This window comes from Ammospiza caudacuta, chromosome 28 (genome assembly GCF_027887145.1).
Source record: "Ammospiza caudacuta isolate bAmmCau1 chromosome 28, bAmmCau1.pri, whole genome shotgun sequence".
NCBI lineage: Eukaryota > Metazoa > Chordata > Aves > Passeriformes > Passerellidae > Ammospiza > Ammospiza caudacuta.
In genome coordinates this window covers 5,625,237-5,643,369 of record NC_080620.1, presented here as the reverse complement: position 1 = coordinate 5,643,369, position 18,133 = coordinate 5,625,237, and the positions used below count along the sequence as shown (strand labels likewise).

General features: G+C 54.1%; 1 protein-coding gene across 1 annotated transcript; it reads left to right on the top strand.

The window, feature by feature from the left end:
* The first annotated feature begins 1,347 nt into the window (after positions 1-1,347).
* Positions 1,348-16,348, top strand: PIAS4 (protein inhibitor of activated STAT 4). Its single transcript, XM_058821065.1, has 11 exons — positions 1,348-1,384; positions 4,088-4,517; positions 8,317-8,401; positions 9,505-9,546; positions 9,814-9,904; positions 10,203-10,331; positions 10,413-10,518; positions 12,883-12,956; positions 13,419-13,579; positions 15,147-15,277; positions 15,721-16,348. Exons 1-11 carry the CDS (start codon positions 1,358-1,360, stop codon positions 15,924-15,926), a joined length of 1,482 nt encoding a protein of 493 aa, XP_058677048.1. The 5' UTR covers positions 1,348-1,357; the 3' UTR covers positions 15,927-16,348.
* Positions 16,349-18,133: the final 1,785 nt, after the last annotated feature.

Genomic DNA, 18,133 nt, shown 5'->3' with positions numbered 1-18,133 from the left:
GCTCACCCCAAAGCCGCTCCTCTCCGGGCTGGACAATCCCAGTTCTGTCTCTGGCAGCTCCCAAAGCCCCAGCACAGCCCCAGGCTGCCCGTGTGAGGCAGGGACAGGCAGGACGGCCATGGAGGGACACCCAGGATGGCTCTGGGCCCAGCTCTGCCACCGTGACAGGATGAATTCTCGGCCTTTGGGGTTTCCATAGCAATCTGGTGGGGTTTTAGCACCGACCCTGGCTTTTGCCAGCCTAGAAGGGAAAACTGGGAAACCTGATTAACATCCTGCTCTTCCTGAGAAAGTGCTAATTGCCTTTTTCTTTAATTAGTATGTGGGATCGATGGCACGGAGAGGAAAGTGCTGGAAAACCTCACCTAGTGCAGCAATTTGCCCCAAACACTGGAGTTACCTTGAAATCATCCAGCCCAACTCCTGGCCCTGCACAGACACCCCAACAACCCCACCCTGTCCCAGAGCGTGTCCCAAAGGCTCCTGGAGCTCTGGCAGGGTGGGAATGTGCCCATTCCCTGGGGAGCCTGGGCAGTGCCACCACCCTCAGAGGCAGAACCTTTCCCTGAGCACCATCCCAAACCCCTGACACAGCTCCAGCCCTTCCTGAGGTCCTGTCCCTGTCCCAGAGCAGAGACTGGAGCTGCCTATCGGGAGAAAGAAAGAAAGAAAGTACAATATACATATATATAATTATTATTGTTATTGTTGTTATTACTACCACTAATATTATTATTATTGAAAATATTTACTATTATTATAACATGGAAGGTATTGTTAATTAGCGATGGGTTAAGTTGCAGAAAGGGGCACAAACACTCACTGGGGAAGGGAGAAGGAAGGCTCAGGGGTCTCTGGGACATCGCTGCCATGGAGCAAATTTTGGCCAGGAGATCCCCCTGCTCCGCCCTCCCTTACCCGGGAACCGGGGTACCGGGACCCTTCCCCATTCCCTTCCCTGCTCACCGGGGACGGCCGCGGAGCCTCGGGCCGAGCCCACGGGGCCCTGCCCTGCCCTGGGGCACCCACCTGCCGCCATCTAGGGGGCAGCCCCCACTGCCTGCCCGCCCACCCCCTCCCGCAGTGCCCGCGGAGCCGCCTCCATCCCATCCCCGGGATGGGGCCCCCCCACCGCTCCCGCCGTCGCTCCCCCGGTTTAGCGGAGCGTGGCCCCTTTAAGACTCCCGGGGGAGGCGTGGCCTGGCAGGGCGTGGTCCGATGGGCGTGGCCGGAGAGCGAGGAGCGCGCGCGCCGATTGGGCGGCGCTGGCGGCGCGGCCCCGCCCTCCCGCCGGCGCGAGGGCGTCACGTGACCCGGCGGCGGCGGCGGCCGGCGCGGTGGACGCTGGAGGCCCAAGATGGCGGCGGAGCTGGTGGAGGCGAAGGTGAGGGAAGCGGCGCCGCCGCCCCGCCCGCGGGGCCCGGCCGGCACCGGGCGGCTCCCGGCGCGGAGGGAAGGCGGGGGGCGGCGCTGCGAACCGCGGGGGCGGCGCTCCGGGGCCTCCCCCTCGCCTTTTTACCTCAGAGACTGCCCCGCCCCGGCCTCAGGGCCGCAGCCCCCGCCGGACCTCCCGGGGCCGAACCGGGCCGTGGTGCTGCCCGCCCTCCTCGGGGCTGCCCCCGCCGCGGGCCTGCCCCGCTCACTGCGGGATCGAGGAGCGTTGGTGCTGCCCCCGCGCCCCCCGGGCCGGTCCCGCTGCCCGCCCGGGGCTGAGCGCTCGGTGCGGAGCCGTCCGGGGCTCGGGGAACCGCTGGGACCGGCGCTGCCGGTAGTGGAGGCGGCCGCAGGGCTCCTGTGGGATGGGCGAAGCGAATCCACGCTGGGAGTTGTGTTTCCGAGGCCGTTCGTGCCGCGGGAAGCACCGGGAGCTTTCCCGGTCCCCTCGGGATCCCGGTTCCGAGGGAGCCGGGGCAGCGGCCGGGGGCAGCCGGTGCTGAGGGCGGTTACGGAGCAACGGCGGCGGCCGGGGAGCGCTCCCTGGAAGGGTTCCCTGGAGTGTTCCCGGACAGCGCTCCCGAGCAGCCCCTCGGCGGGGATGGGGCTGCGCGGCCGCAGCCATCCCGGCGGGAGCGGGGTCTGGGGGGCTCTGCCCTCCCCGTGCGCTCCCGGAGCGCTCCCCGGGCACCGCGGTGGCCGCAGAGGCTCTGGGGGACCGGGGCCGTGCCCGGTGGGGTCAGAGCCGTGCCCGGTGTGGGGACCGGGGCCGTGCCCGGAGGGTTCTGAGAGGAGGACCAGCAGCGGTGTCGGGAATCTCCGCTCTCCATGTGCTCTCCCTGCTCGCACGGGGAACCTCGAGCCCTCGGTTTGCTTTGTCTGGGGTTTGTTGTTGTTTTGCTGCTTGAATCTCATCGTCTTTAATTCCTTCAAAATGGAAATTCTGGGCTCCAGCTCCGCTTTCCAGGCCGAGGGTCCTGGGTGAGGCTCCAGGAGCAATTCCCACAGGGAGCTCCTGTCTCCTGAGCTCCTGGGATGCCCTGGCACCTCCTGCTGCTGTGTCTTGATGAATTTATCTTTCCAAATGCACCTTTTATCCCCGAATCCCTTGGGGACAGCAAGGTTCTCTCGATTTCCTAGCACACTTTAATGATCCTGGTGGGATTTCATCAGACTTGATGATCTTGGAGGTCTTTTCCACCCCTAATGATCCTGATTCTATTTTTGAGTTGAACAAAAGTGAGGCACAAAGTAGATTTCTCCAGGATTTCACAGGTGGTGTGTGCTGGAGCAGCACCATGAATCCAGGGCTCTGAAATTCTGACTTTCTGGCAATTAAACATCTTTTCTCTCCTCTTTAGTCATCAGTCTTTTTTTCCCCTCATCAGGGATATTTTGGGACTCATCACGACTCCCAAAGTTCTAACTGCAGACAGTGACATAACAGCTTTTGGGGTTTCAGATTGAATGACATATGTAAGGGAAAAGGAGAAAATCAAATGGCATTTTTCTCTCTCGTCTAATTCCCACACATCCAAAAGTGGCTGTGAAATGTTTCTGGAAACAGTTGTAGATTTCTTAATTAAAAAATTTTAAAAAAATCTGTAGCTGGTTTATTCCAGGAAATAAGACTGTTGGATTATCTTTTATGCTTTCTTTTAAATTATTAATTTGAGAGTTGGGTAGAGGTTGGGGAAGATCTGCTGGATCTTTGCTGCTGGATTGTTTTTGTGGGGTTTCTTCTTGAATTCCCCCACAAACAGGAAGGATGCGGAGTGAATACGTGTGGTGTTTATTTCCAGGGCAGCTTGAATTTTCCAGCCCCAGGACTTTATTTGCTGCTTCTTTGCCATTTTAAGGCTGTTTGGAGATCTGAAATGCCAGCCTGGAGCTGTGGGCTCAGGAAGAATTCCTGGGTTCTGATGGGAACTTGCCTTGTGGCCTTTGCTGACAGTCACAGGCCTCAGAGAGGGAATTTTGGAAGCCTGAGCTGGGTTTTGCTGCTTATCAGACGCTGAATTTGATAATTGCAAGGCAGCTCCTGGCTGGGATCTCGGGGAAGTGCTTGGCATCGTTCTCCTGGGAGCACACTGCTCCCTGCAGTAATCTCACTGTCCTTCCACACTCTTCAGTGTGTGGGGTTTGTAAAGGTCCTGTGGATGTAGGGAGGATCCTGGAGGGGTTTTCCCATCCAGACATCCAGGATTGGTGGCCCCAGTTCATGTCGTTTTGATTTCCTCCCTGTGCCTTGCCCTGGCACCGTTTGGGATGAAGTTTTCCGCATTTCTCTGGGAATTCTGGAGGCTCGGGCTGCTGCAGGAGTCCATGAGCTCTTCCACAAGTGAGGCCTCTTGCTTTAGACCTTTGGGGTCGCTCCTGCTTCCAGCTGAGCTGTCCTGAGGATGCTTGGCACCTATCCAAGTGATTTTGGAGTCATTTGGTGCCCGTGCTGGCGGTTCTGTCCTTCAGCGGGCGATCTCTGCGTTCAACCAAGAAATGGGAACCAAAACCAGGTGACAGCAGCGGGTTTGGACAGGTTCGGGGTCTTTCTTTGAGGGGAAATTTTAAATATCTTGCCTTGTAGTTATAAAGTGACAACTAAACCTTTGCCTTTTATAACTATGAGAACATCTTTTAATTTTTTATCCCCCAGAACATGGTGATGAGTTTCCGAGTCTCAGATCTTCAGATGTTGCTGGGTTTTGTTGGCAGGAGTAAAAGCGGACTAAAACACGAACTAGTGACCCGAGCTTTGCAGCTGGTCCAGTTTGACTGCAGCCCCGAGGTGTTCAAGAAGATCAAGGAGCTCTACGAGACTCGCTACAACAAGAAGGGCTCGGAGGTGGCTCCGCCGCCGCCGGCGCCGCCCCGCGCCGAGGCGCTGCCGCTGCACTCCGCGTACGAGCGCGGCGGCGCCGTGGCCCGCAGCCTGCCGGCCGCCGGCATCGACTACCCTGCCCTCTACGGCAAATACCTGAACGGACTGGGCAGGTTGCCCCCCAAAGTGGCCAAGCCCGAGGTTCGCTTGGTCAAGCTGCCCTTTTATACCACGCTGGACGAGCTGTTGAAGCCCACGGAGTTAGGTGAGTCTGGCGGGGGGGTGTTGGTAAATAAGGTGTAAGTTGAATAAAGGTGATAAGTAAGGTAGAAGTTGAATAAAGTTGATAAATAACGTATAAGTTGAATAAAGTTGATGAACGTGAGTTGATAACTAAGTTGTGTTTTTAAGGAGTTTCTAAAGTTTTGTGGCAGGAGAGGCTGATGGATGGGGTGGTCAGACCCCTCTCTCCTTCCTTCTCTCTCTCTTTGCCCCTTTCTCTCTTCCCTTTTCCCCCCTTTTCTCTCTTCCCTTTTCCCCCCTTTTCTCTCTTCCCTTTTCCCCCCTTTTCTCTCTTCCCTTTTCCCCCCTTTTCTCTCTTCCCTTTTCCCCCCTTTTCTCTCTTCCCTTTTCCCCCCTTTTCTCTCTTCCCTTTTCCCCCCTTTTCTCTCTTCCCTTTTCCCCCCTTTTCTCTCTTCCCTTTTCCCCCCTTTTCTCTCTTCCCTTTTCCCCCCTTTTCTCTCTTCCCTTTTCCCCCCTTTTCTCTCTTCCCTTTTCCCCCCTTTTCTCTCTTCCCTTTTCCCCCCTTTTCTCTCTTCCCTTTTCCCCCCTTTTCTCTCTTCTCTTTTCCCCCCTTTTCTCTCTTCTCTTTTCCCCCCCCTTTCTCTCTTCTCTTTCCCCCCCCCTTTCTCTCTTCTCTTTCCCCCTTCTCTTTCTCTCTTCCTCCCTCCTTTCTTCCCCCCCACTTTCCCTCCTTTCTTTTTCCCCCTTTCTCTCTCTTCTCTTTCCCCCTCTCTCTCCCCTCATACTCAGAATTTACAGAGAAATGTTGATCCCTGGGCTTGCCAGTGCTTAAAGGTTGATAAAGGAGGGAGAGCAGCTTTTACAGAGAGGGAGAATGCTGGGAAAGGGGGAATGGTTTCAAACTAAAAGAGGAGGGATTTAGATGGGATATTGGGGAGCAATTCCTCCCTGTGAGGGTGGGCAGGAGAAGCTGTGGCTGCCCTGGCAGTGTCCGAGGCCAGGCTGGAGCACCCTGGGACAGTGGAAGGTGTCCCTGCCCGTGGGGTGGGATGGGGATGATCCTTCAGGTCCTTCAAATCCAAATCCTGGGATTTTCCCCAGACCTGGAATGTGCTCACTTTGGAATCCCACCTTGTTTGGTTCCTGTGGACTGTGGAGCCAAATTCCACACTAATGCTGATTTTCAGCACTAGAAATCCCTGACCTGAAGCATCCTGTGCATAAAAGAGGGTGGCAACACCTCCAACTGTATTTTTGGCCTTTATTTTGTGTGCTTGTCACAGTTATTTGTGTATGGTGCTGTGTGTTTTGAGGGGTAACCAGTAAAACTGGAAGAGCTTTTTCCCTGGGGTGTGGAGACTGATTTTTCATTATTTAATTTGGAGAAACAAAGAATGTTGTTAACTGATGTTAAATAGAATGTTCTGGTGGCAAATTCAGCGTGTCCAGAGAAGTTGAGTTCTGCTGAGTGTCTCATAAATTCATGTGCTAATGTCAGAATTCTCATAAATTTGTGTGGTAATGTCAGAATTCTCTACCAATGATTCTACAACTTGAGCTGCTCTGGCTTTGCTGAAAATATATCTGTTGTGGCTTGGGGGAAAAATAGATGAAGATTTGATTGTGCAGAAACAAAAAGATAAAGGTCTAATTAGTCAGATTTTATATAATTTCTTCTTCATTTGAAGGCGTTAATGCTGTGACAAAACAGCTGAGTGGTGACAGAGTCAAGCTCAAACACGATAATTGTGTGGGGAATGGTTTGCTCAGTGTTAAATGTGTGTTAGTCAGCAAGTCCAATATGGGATTCTGAAGGAAAACAAATTTCCAGGAGGTGGAAGCACCCAGAGGCAGAGGATGCACTCTCTGGGATTACCAGGTTTGGTTCCAGGGAGCCACTGAATGTCCCCAGATTGCCAGGTTTGGTTCCAGGGTGCCACTGGATGTCCCCTGATCACCAGGTTTGTTCCAGGGTGCCACTGAATGTCCCCAGATCACCAGGTTTGGTTCCAGGGTGCCACTGAATGTCCCCAGATTGCCACTGAATGTCCCCAGATTGCCAGGTTTGTTCCAGGGAGCCACTGAATGTCCCCAGATTGCCAGGTTTGGTTCCAGGGTGCCACTGGATGTCCCCTGATCACCAGGTTTGTTCCAGGGAGCCACTGAATGTCCCCAGATTGCCAGGTTTGTTCCAGGGTGCCACTGAATGTCCCCAGATTGCCAGGTTTGTTCCAGGGTGCCACTGAATGCCCCCAGATTGCCAGGTTTGGTTCCAGGGAGCCACTGAATGTCCCCTGATCACCAGGTTTGTGCCAGGGAGTCACTGGATGTCCCCTGCCCTGCTCAGAGCCCAGGGCTCATTAAACGCAGCCTTGGCCCTGCACTGGCAGCTCCCCTGGGCCAGGCAGGCCCTGCAGGGCTCTCCCTGATTTCCCTGCTGCTGCCTGAGGCTCTGTGCAGCCAGGGAGCTTCAGCTCTCCCACCTGAGCAGGCTGCACCTCCCATTCTGGGTTTCGATTCCAGCAGCAGTTCGGTTTTTGTATGAAGACTGAGCTGACAAAAATGCAAAACAAACCGTGAGCAGCTTCTCACTTTTCCTAATCAGGTTTGCTTTGTCTTTGTGTGGCTGAACAATCAGCAGGGCTCAGTTTATTGGCAGTTTCTTAATCAGAAACATTAAAATTACTTTTTGTTGTCGTCCTTGTCAGTCATCACTTTGCTAAAAATACCTCATGAGATGTTTTACTTTCTGCTGTTGTTTTTGTCAGGAGATATTTGGGCGGAAACTGGAATTAAACAGAAAGTTCCACAAAGATATCTTAATTCTTACTTCTGAAATATATTTTTGTAGGTTCCATTTGCATTTTTAAAGCAGAAAAGGGACCAGAGGGGAAGCACCTGCAGTGACTCAAGTTGTCACCAGGTCTTCCAAGAGCTGCTGAGGTTTTATCCTTCCTTCATCTCCTCTTTTTCATACAAAAGTGCATTTTCCTCCTTCTGAACTCCTGGTGGCTTTGAGTAACCATGCAATGGAAGTGAGACAAAACAAAACACCCAATTCCTGCTAAATGATTTTTAAAAAGCTGTTTTAGCACTTCCTCTTTGTGTTCCTCTCGTGACTTTCAGCAGCTCAGGGTCTGAACTTTGCTTAGAGACACAAAACTGAAAATAAAACGTGTTTTGGTTGAAGCACAGGTTGCAACAAAAGTTTCCCAGGTCTCAAACTTCATCTTCCCCACATTAAATGCCCTTGGTGTTCAAATTCTCAGTGTGCAAAAGGCCCCAGTTAATGCTGGGCTCTCTCCAGCCCCTCTGAGGGTGAGCTGCTGTCCCACCCTCAAGGTCAGGGGGTTTGAAGTCGTGTTTTGTCACTTCCAGCTGCTTTTTGTGTTGCTTTTTTATTATCTGAGCTAATCGTTTTTGTTGCTGGGGTTGTTTTCTTTCTTTTCCAGAACCCGCCTGCTCTGGCTGGTTGGTTTTGGGCTTTTGTGTCAGGCTCAGGTCTCCTCTTGGGCTTCTTGAGGATGTGGTCACGCTGTGACACCACTGATGTGCTGAGCTGATGGCTCTTGAATTATTTGAGGGGAGGAAAAATAATTTTAAGAACAGAAAAATCAAATCCAAAGCCTGTGCTGGTTGCACTGAACAGTGAGCAATAAATGAGCAAAGTCTAATCAAAGCAGAATTACCAAAACAGATGAAAACTGCAGTTCTGGGGTGTGGGAGAAAACAAGACTTGGAGATAAACAGAGCGTAGCAATCACCTCGTGCTCAGAGCTGCTGGTCTCAGTTTGATGGACACTCTTTTCTTCCCTCCTCAGTCCCACAGAATAATGAGAAGCTTCAGGAAAGTCCGTGCATTTTTGCATTAACACCAAGACAAGTGGAGCTGATCAGAAATTCCAGGTACTCCTCACTGGCTATTAGCAGTTCCAGAAAATGCAGCTGCACCATTCCATCATTCCTCAGTGCTCCCTGCCTGTGGAATTTTTGTTCTCTGCAAGGGAACAGGATTTGGGTGAGGACACCAGGCTGCTCCTCATGTACAGCAAAAGCTTTGGGGGCAGTGGGAGCTGCAAATTCCCCCATCCAGGTCCTTAAATTGCATTTGTGCTGCTCTAATCTCCCTTTGGAATGGTGCATTTGGGCAGGAAAATGGGGATGAAATCATGGATGACCTAAATTCTCTGCTGAGCTGCTGGTGTGAGTGTGTGCAGCCTTTCCTGGGGCCAGGTTCAAAAGGCAGAGTGTGCAGCTCTTTGCATCTGAAAGGAACTTCCTTGGTGGGGAGGAAACATCTGGGATCAGGATTTACCCTGACCTCTGTCAGATGCAACTTTTGAGTCAGACAAAGGCTCCCCTCAGATGTGGCAGTGCAGGCACGGAGGTTTCCTCTTGGCTGACCTGCTCCCTTCATGCAGAATTCCTCCAAAAATTCAACATAAAACCTTTGGCTATTTATCTTTGTCATAAAATTAAAGAGCTGGAGGAACAATATCTTGGTTATTTTGCCTCCTGGTAAAACATCCTTGTTGTGCCTTCCATTTCTTTCCTGATTGCAGTTAAAATCCTGTCAGGAACAGCCCTGATGGAGGCTGCGATATTCACAGTGGGGCCTTAATATTCAGTCCCTTGGTTTGCATGAGCAGCTTCAGCTGAATAATTAAACACAGGGAGTCTTGAACACTGTCAGGTAAACCTGACCTTAAAACCCAGTTTTTATAAATTCTCACAAATCACCAGAAGGCACCTGAGCAGTTTTAAAAACCCAGAGAAAAGCTGTGAGTTGGTGCATCAGGAAAAAAATAATAATTACAGAACCACTGATATTTGCAAGGGGAATTGTACAATTTAAATAAAGTTCTGGGAGGTAATTTTTTGAAGTTCTATTTTAAAAAATTAGGAACAACTGAAGTTCTTGAGTCTGGCAGCTGGTTTGGGTGATTCTTTTGAGGGTAGGGATTTTTTTACACAATTAATTTGAAGTTTTCTGTTCTTTCATTTATCAGGGAGTTGCAGCCCGGCGTGAAATCGGTTCAGGTGGTGCTCAGGTAGGTCTGGGCTGGGCTCATTGAACATCAGGGGCAGAGCGAGGGAGGAGGGAGTGTTCTAAAACGTTCCAACAAGGATTTCATGGCTCCAGAGAGAATTTCCAGTGAACTTTTTGTTCTTGGGCCTCTTAAATTCCACTTTGGAACCTCGAGCAGAAACAGCAAAGTCCCACCTGGAGGGCTCTGCTGAGGGAGCAAGGATTGGGATGGGTCTGTGGGAGCTGTGCAGAGTGGTGGGATATTATGGGATGTGTTGTTTCTGCCCAGAATCTGCTACACAGACACCAGTTCCCCCCAGGAGGACCAGTACCCTCCCAACATCGCCGTCAAGGTGAACCACAGCTACTGCTCCGTGCCGGTGAGGACTGGGGACTGGGGAGGGAAATCTGGGGGAAATCTGGGGAATGTGGAAGGAAATGGCTTTGCCATGTTGTAGAAGTGCACTGCTTAGTTTAAAGCTAATTTTTTATGGATTAGCCATGTTGTTAACGAGCTGTTCTGTATAAAGGCTCAATCCTGTTTAATTGTGCTCCAGCTGTACTCGGTTCCTTCCCCCCATCCCTGAGAGCTGGGGCTGAGTGCACCTTAATGGAGCTGATGAACAGATGTACCTTGAGTAAAATAATAAATACCTGTATTTAATCTTCCTGCTCTAGGGCTACTACCCCTCAAACAAACCCGGGGTGGAACCCAAGAGGCCCTGCAGGCCCATCAACCTCACCCACCTCATGTACCTGTCAGCGGCCACCAACCGCATCACGGTCACCTGGGGCAACTACGGCAAGGTCAGAGGCCAGGGAGCGCCCAGAGCCGCCCAGGCAGCCCTGCAGAGCGGCCTCCTCATCCTCTCCTCCCTCTCTCCCCAGAGCTACTCGGTGGGGCTGTACCTGGTGCGGCAGATGACCTCAGCAGAGCTGCTGCAGAGGTTGAAAACCATCGGCATCAAGCACCCGGAGCTCTGCAAAGCGCTGGGTGAGTGGCTCGGGAGGGGCCCGTCTGCAGCCTGCTGGGGAGCAACCACCACCTTGCACACCTGTGCTCCCCTCCAGCTGTGTAAACCCCGCTTTTTATCTGAACAGACTTGCTGAGCTGTGTGTGAGCCGTGGGAGGTCACCCCAAAGCCGTGGTTCTGGTGGCTCTCCCTGTAGGTGGCTGTAGGATTTGTGCCGCTGTCGGTGTCGCTGGAAGGGCTTCATGCCTTCAGCTGAGTCAGTCTGAGCAGCACTGACCTCGGGATTCCCAAAGGACATTGCTGGAGCGAGGGATCCTGGTGACAATGTCCTGCTGCCCCAGGCCCTGGCACTCCTTGGGGTGGCACTGGGATGTCACCAGCAGCACTTTGATATGCCTTGAGAGCTTCAGAGAAGAGATGGTCCCCAGAGATGCTTATCCCAAACCACTCAGGTAAATCCTCCTGGTATGAGGCTCATGTAAAAATTACTGGAAATGAGGGGAAGGTACTTTTCCAAGGTGGACTCTGACTTGGAGCTCATGAGTGTGGAAGATTCCCAGTTTCTCATGTTGCTGGACAAAACCTTCTCACTGTTTCATTCTGCGTGGGAGAGCTGACCCTGCGATCCTGATGGTCTTTAAAACTGCCCAGATCCTGGAAAACTCCTCCCAAGGATAGGAAATGTCAGGGAATCCCAGCATAGTTTGGGTTGGAAGGACCTTAAAGCTCATCCAGTGCCACCCCTGCCATGGCAGGGACACTCCCACTGTGCCCAGTGCCCAGCCTGGCCTTGGGCACTGCCAGGGATCCATGGGCAGCCCCAGCTGCTCTGGGCGCCTGTGCCAGGGCCTGCCCACAGGGAGGAATTTCTCCTGCACATCTTAACCCCAGTTTCCCCTCTTCAAGCCATTCCCCCTTGTGCTGTCACTACAGTTCCTAATGCAGAGCCCCTTTCCAGCATCCCTGGAGCCCCTCCAGGGACTGGAATGTTCTGGGAGGTCTCCACTCAACCTTCTCTTCTCCAGGCTGAGCTTCCTCAGCCTGCCAGCCTTGGAGGTGGATGGCAGTTCACAGGGAAGGTGATGGCTCCAGGTGTGTCCAGCCTGCAGACACCTGGATTTTGGGCAGGGATCAGCTGTATTTGGTGAATTTAAATAAAACCAAATAAGAGCAATCTCTTACTTCAGCTCCTTCGTGTTTTCGTGCTTGGAAGTTGTTTGGATATCCAGAACTGACCAACCTGAGGAGATCCTAAACTTTGCTTTTCTAGCTCTGGTCTGCTTTGCAAATAATTCCCTGTCACTGAAGCCGCCCTTTGGCTTCAGCCTCATCTCACTGCTGACTCATCTTGCTTTGCATAAAATTCTGCAGAACTTAATACACGAGCAGTGTCTGAGAACAGATTATGGCTTTGGATCCAAAATCCTGATCTGGAGATCCTAGAAAATTCTCCTTCCCAGGTCTCCCAGTAATTGATGCACAGAGAGAGCTCTTACAAAGAACTTCATAAAAAATTAAGCTTGGATGAAAAGGCTCCTAATGTGAGGAAAACAAGCCCAAATCTTGTAATCTCCTGGGAATTTCACATCTGAGAAGTCACTCTCTAATTAAAGCTGGGTGTTGCAGAGCTGCATGTAGCCTCATTGTCTGGAGACATCTTGTTATGATCTGAAAAGGTCAAAAGAAATGGTTGACTTGCTCCAAAGAAAAACGGTGATGGAAGTGTCAGAGGCAGTTGCAGACAGCAGTGGGAGCAGCAGCTCCTCCTCAGGACTTGGGGAGCAGTTCAAAGCTGGTTTTGTTGATTTTTGCACCTTGGTGTGGGACCTGCCCATCTGCTGCTTGCTTTGATTTCCCTGCTGCTCCTCTGGGTTTTGCTTTCAGGCTGCAGCAGCAGGGGCAGGATTCCTCCTTTGCTGACATCTGATTCTTGCCAGATCTGTGCTGGATGGCTGCTGTGCCTGGTCTTGCATGGCTGCCTCGCTCTGAGCTGTCTGCCTGGCTACCTCTGGGCCTGGTTGTGGTTCCTGTGGAACGTTCTGGAATAAGGGAGGTGCCAGTGGAGAGGGCAAGGAGTGGCAGCCCAGCGGTGCTGGGAGGAGGCTTGATAACCTGATGGCACAAGGATGGGATGTGTTTTCCCTCTCTGTTTGCTCACTTGTGGGGGGACTTGCTCTGAGCTGGAAGTGCCAGGGAAGTGCCACATTTCCCCAAATCCTGCTGCTCAGGAGGGATTAACCCCAGGTCCATGTGTTCATTCCCTGCCTGGCAGGGAAAGTGCTCCACACACACAGCCCAGGGCTGGGTGAGCTGCTCCCCCTGTGCTGCACAGTCCTGCTGAGGCTGAGTTTGGTTAAATGCTGTGTCCTCTGCTCTCCCTGCAGTGAAAGAGAAGCTACGCCTGGACCCTGACAGCGAAATCGCCACCACCGGGGTCCGAGTGTCCCTCATCTGTCCGGTGAGACCCTGCAGGCTCCTCCTGGACTTGGGGTTTGCCTTGGAAGGGAGCTTAAAACCATCCAGTGACACAGAGAGGGACACCTCCCACTGTCCCAGGCTGCTCCAGCCTGGCCTTGGGCACTGCCAGGGATCCAGGGGCAGCCACAGCTGCTCTGGGCACCCTGTGCCAGGGCCTGCCCACCCTCACAGCCAGGAATTCCTTCCCAGTATTCCCTCTAGGGTGTGGGAAACCACTCCCTGTGTCCTGTCCCTCCATCCTGTGTCCCCAGTCCCTCTCCAGCTCTCCCAGTTTAATCCAGAACCAAGGAGCTCCAGCTCTGTTTTAGCCTGGTTTTGTCAAGAACCCAAACCATACTCTCAGACCAGCTTTGCAAACTCCCGGATTAAATGTTTTTTCCTCCTGAGGGGACCTGGGTTCCTCCCAGGTGTCGTGGCTGATGCTCTGCTCTCTGCCCCACAGCTGGTGAAGATGCGCCTGTCGGTGCCGTGCCGGGCCGAGACCTGTGCACACCTGCAGTGCTTTGATGCCGTCTTCTACCTACAGATGAATGAGAAAAAGCCCACATGGATGTGCCCTGTGTGTGACAAACCTGCCCCCTACGACCAGCTCATCATCGATGGGTGAGCTTTGCACCTCTCTGCCCTTTCCCCTTCCCCATTGGGTGCAGCATTCAGCTCTTGGTTGAAGTTCACTTTGAAACTGTTCAAAGTTTATTCTGCTGGTGCATCATATTCTGGTTTCAGTGTTCTGGTGTGTTAGAGCAAGTGGGAATGTGCTGGGGGGTAACAGGCTTGTGGTACAGCATTTTTGGGGTGAGTCTGGGAGCAGCTTTGTGCCCCCAAATGCTGGGAGCCTTCTGTGGACTGGGACCACTGACCAGGGCTGGTGGAACAACACACGTGGTTCTTGCATGCTGGGAAATGGTCTCCACCCTCATGGCTGTGTGATTGGCCTCCAGTGCAGGTTCCCTCAAGAGCAGGAGAGTTTAAAGTGATGTTTGGGGTGGCTGAGCTGCCCTGGCACAGGGAAGTGAGCAGACCAGTCTGTCCCAGCCTCACCGAGGGCTCCTGCAGCGTCGCTGCCTTGTGGGCCCTGGGCAGATCCAGGAGCTGTAGCTTTGCAGGCAGCCTGGAGCAGCCTCAGCACTGATAACCTGTTTGCTTTGTCCCCTGGCCAGCCCTGACAGGAAAATCCAGTTCTTGGAGATCTCTGGCAGGGGGAGATGAAGGGGAAACTGTGAGGGGTGGGATTGTGGGACCCACACGGGTCAGCCATGCCCGTGTCCTGCACGAGGAGCAGCAGGATGTACCTGGGGAGGGCTCAGCAGACTTTTGTTCCTGCTCAGGGCTGGTTTGATGCCAGTTCTGTTGGGTGAAATCCTTCCCAGATTCCCTGGAAGTGAGGGAGGGAAGCTGGCACTCAGTGGGTGCTGGGAGGCAGAAAAGAGCCCGAGGCTCCTGAGCAGGGTGGTTGGTCAGGTCTGGCATCCTCAGGGCCTTGTCAGCCTTTTGGGAGCTGCAGCCTGGTGGTTGCTGTGCTGGTGATGGGATTGGCTGTGGGAACAATTCCTACAGGAGCTGGGGAAAGCTGAAACTCTCCCACTGGGGTGCCACAAAGTTCTCCTGACCTTGGAAGTCTTTCCACTAAGAGTTCTCCTTCCTCCTGAAGGAAAGTGCTCGAGTCCAGGAGGGATTTCCAAACACAGGGAATGAAGCAAGTGCCCAGTTTCTCTGCAATCAGGGCCTCATTCCAGGCGGATTTTCATGGTGTTCCTGATGCAGGAATGTTGTGGAGATTTGGGAAATAAAACTGGGAAGGAAGGGAAGTGCTGCTGCTTGGATTGCTGAGTTCCCAATGCCAAAGGATCTCTCACCTTTTGCTAAAGCCTTGCTGGGAATGTCCCATGGGATGGGGCAGCAGGGCCTGCCTGGAAGCAGTGCCTGGGAAACTGGGTGAAGAGGCAAAGCTGTGTTTAATTGCAGCTAATTAAGCTGGTAGTTGATGATTTGGGTGCTTGGACAGGAAGGGCTGGGATGGATTTGCACAGTCAGAACCTGCACTGGTTTTATGGGGAATAAAGTCCGTGGCTCCAAGGGCTCTCAGCAGCAGGTTCCTTTGGCTCCAGGGTCACTGCACACACCCTGCTGATTGCCAGGGCTGTGACAGCTCCTGCTGTCCCCTCTGCAGGCTCCTGTCCAAGATCCTGACAGAATGTGAAGATGCAGATGAGATTGAGTACCTGGTGGATGGCTCCTGGTGCCCCATCCGAGCCGAGAAGGAGCGGAGCTGCAGCCCCCAGTGTCCCATCCTGGTTCTAGGTGAGCAAGGCTGGAAACCCTGGGGGAAATCACACAATTCCAGCATGGCTTGGGTTGGAAGGGACCTGCAGGATCATCCAGTGCCACCCCTGCCATGGCAAGGACACCTTCCACGGTCCCAGGTTGCTCCAAGCCCTGTCCAGCCTGGCCTTGGACATTTCCAGGGATCCAGAGGCAGCCACAGCTGCTCTGTGCACCCTGTGCCAGGGCCTCAGCACCCTCACAAGGAGGAATTTCTCTCCAATATTCCCTCTGGCTGTGGAAGCCATTCCCTGTGTCCTGTCCCTCCATGCCTTGTCCCCAGTCCCTCTCCAGCTCTCCTGCAGCCCCTTTAGGCTCTGAGCTCTCCCTGGAGCCTTCCCTTGTCCAGGCTGACCAGCCAGGGGTGCTGGACCCTTCCCTGAGCTGGGCAGGGGTGGTTTCAGCTCCTCCTCCTCCTCCAGGTTCCTCGGAGGTGAACGGGCTCCTGGCCACTGCCAACGGCACCGGCGAGAACGGCAAAGCCCCAGCAGATGTTGTGGATTTAACACTGGACAGCTCATCCTCGGAGGAGGACGAGGAGGAGGATGAGGAGGAGGAGGATGATGATGAGGGACCCCAGCCCAAACGACGCTGCTCTTACGAGAAAGGTTTAGTCTCTGCCTGCTGACTGCAGCCACGGCTCGGAATTCCCAACGGACAGACTTGAATACTCTGGTGCTTATTAAACTGGAGGAGGGGGAGAACGTCCTCTCCCACCTCATCTCCCTCCCTCCCTCATCTCCTGTGACTTTCCTATTCCAAATTACTCATTAAAACGAGAGAAAAAAGAAAAAAAAAAAAAAAAAAAAAGACACAAAACAAAAAAACAAAAACCATTGAGCTGCTTCTTGGTTGGAAAACGACCCCACTCAGAGCCTGACCCTGAACTGGAGCCTGAAGTAAAGAAAGTGTCTTAAGCCAGGCAGGATCCTCCCTCACCTGGATCCCGGGATCGTGGGAGCTCCCTGCACACCTCCAGGACACCCACCCTGCATCTCCAAAGCCGTGTGCAGTTTGATCCTCTTGTTAATTAACCATTCCTTAATTAATCTAAAGGTTTTGCTGGACGTGTGAGTCCGGGGCGGGGCGGGAGGGGGGAGCGGGGAGGGCTCTGGGGGGGTTGGATGACCCAGAGAGGATGGAGGGGGGTTTGTAGGGGTGGGACTGGGGGCATGGGGTGCCAGGGGGGAGATGCCCGCTTGGCAGTGGCACTGGTCTAGCTCGGAGCTCCAGCAGCTCTGCACCTCATGTAAAGAGACACGTTTGGAATTTTAACCTAATCCCAAGGGAAATGTAGAGGTTTGTGCAGTAGTGACTCGTTTTAGTTGAGCAGAAGCCATGGGGGGGGGCGGGGGGTGGGAGGGGGGGGGCTCGAACCACAGATCTGTTGTATTTTTGAAGTGCAATAACTTTGGTGTTTTTGAAGACTGACAAGGGCTGCGCATTCCCTTTTCGTTGAGGTTGGTTCTGGAGGCGGTGGCCGTGACCTGCAGGGACAGCACCAGGCCTGGGGATGGGGACAGTGACCTGCAGGACACCCCCAGCCCCAGACCTGGGGACAGTGACCTGCAGGGACACCCCCACTGACCTGCAGGACACCCCCAGGCCCGGGGATGGGGACAGTGACCTGCAGGGACACCCCCAGGCCCGGGGATGGGGACAGTGGCTGTGACCTGCAGGCCACCCCCGCACCTGGGCACACCTGGCACCACGAGCAGGAGCAGGGCAGGGGGGTCCTTCCAGAAGATGCCGGGTGGGGGAATCTCAGTTTTTAGCCAACTACCTCGGTAACTCCAATTCAGGTTTCTTTGAGTCCCGAGCCCGTCGCGGGCGGTGCGAGGGCGGGGCCCGGGCGCTGCCGCCGCTCCGGCCCCTCCACTTCTCTGTCCCAGCCTTTGGCCCCGGAGCCAAAGCTCCTCCTGTGCTCTTTGGTGGCAAAACGTTGTTGCTTTTGAGTTTGCGAAGCGTCACCTTTTTGACTTTGTCTTGGAGAGTTTCTGTCCCGGCCTCTGCGCCAGCTCTGCTGTTCCCGCGGGCTCCTCCCGGCTCTGCTTTGCTCCGGACCTCGCTGGCTTTTCCCCCTGGAGCTCGGGAGAGCCCGCAGGGAGCTGGGGCTGCCCCTGGGCTGGGTGAGGAGCAGGGGCCGTGTCCCTGTGCTGGCCTGAGACCCCCGAGGGGCTTGGTGCTGCTGGGCACTGCCAGACCCCAAACCCTTTATCCTTCCTTTATCCTCCCCTCGGGGTACCCCAAACCCTTTATCCTCCCTCCATCCTCCCCTCGGGGTACCCCAAACCCTCCCTTTATCCTCCCCCAGCTCTGGGTACCCCAAAGCCTCCATCCCTCACCCCAGCAGCCAGGGGGGCACAGAGAGGGGGGGTCTTGGTGCCTTTCCCAGCACTTCCCCCTCACTCCAGAGAATTCCACACGTGCCCAATCCCACCTGGAGGGAAAAGCCCCCGAGGTCCAGCCAGAGCTGCCCTAAATCCTCATTGCCCAAAAGCAAAGACCCCTCTCCACAGTGAGGAGGGGGCTCCTCTCCCAAACCCCCATCTCCCAGAGGGGTGGGGGTCCCTGAGCCCCTGTGGGAGGGGGATTCTGCCCTCCTGCCTGGCTGGGGTTTGGCTGCAGGATGGGGAAGGGCTGGGGATAAAACCCCCCTTTCCTTTGCCCAGGCCTGGCAGGGGGAGCCGGGGCAGCTCCTGCTCCCTCTCCCACAGGGACCCTGCACCCTTGGCCCCAGGCTTTGCTTTCCTTCTCTTCCCTGGCTGTAAGCAATATGTTTTCAGGTTGAAACGGGGGTGGGGGTGGGAAAAGGGGGATGAAAACAACTGACAA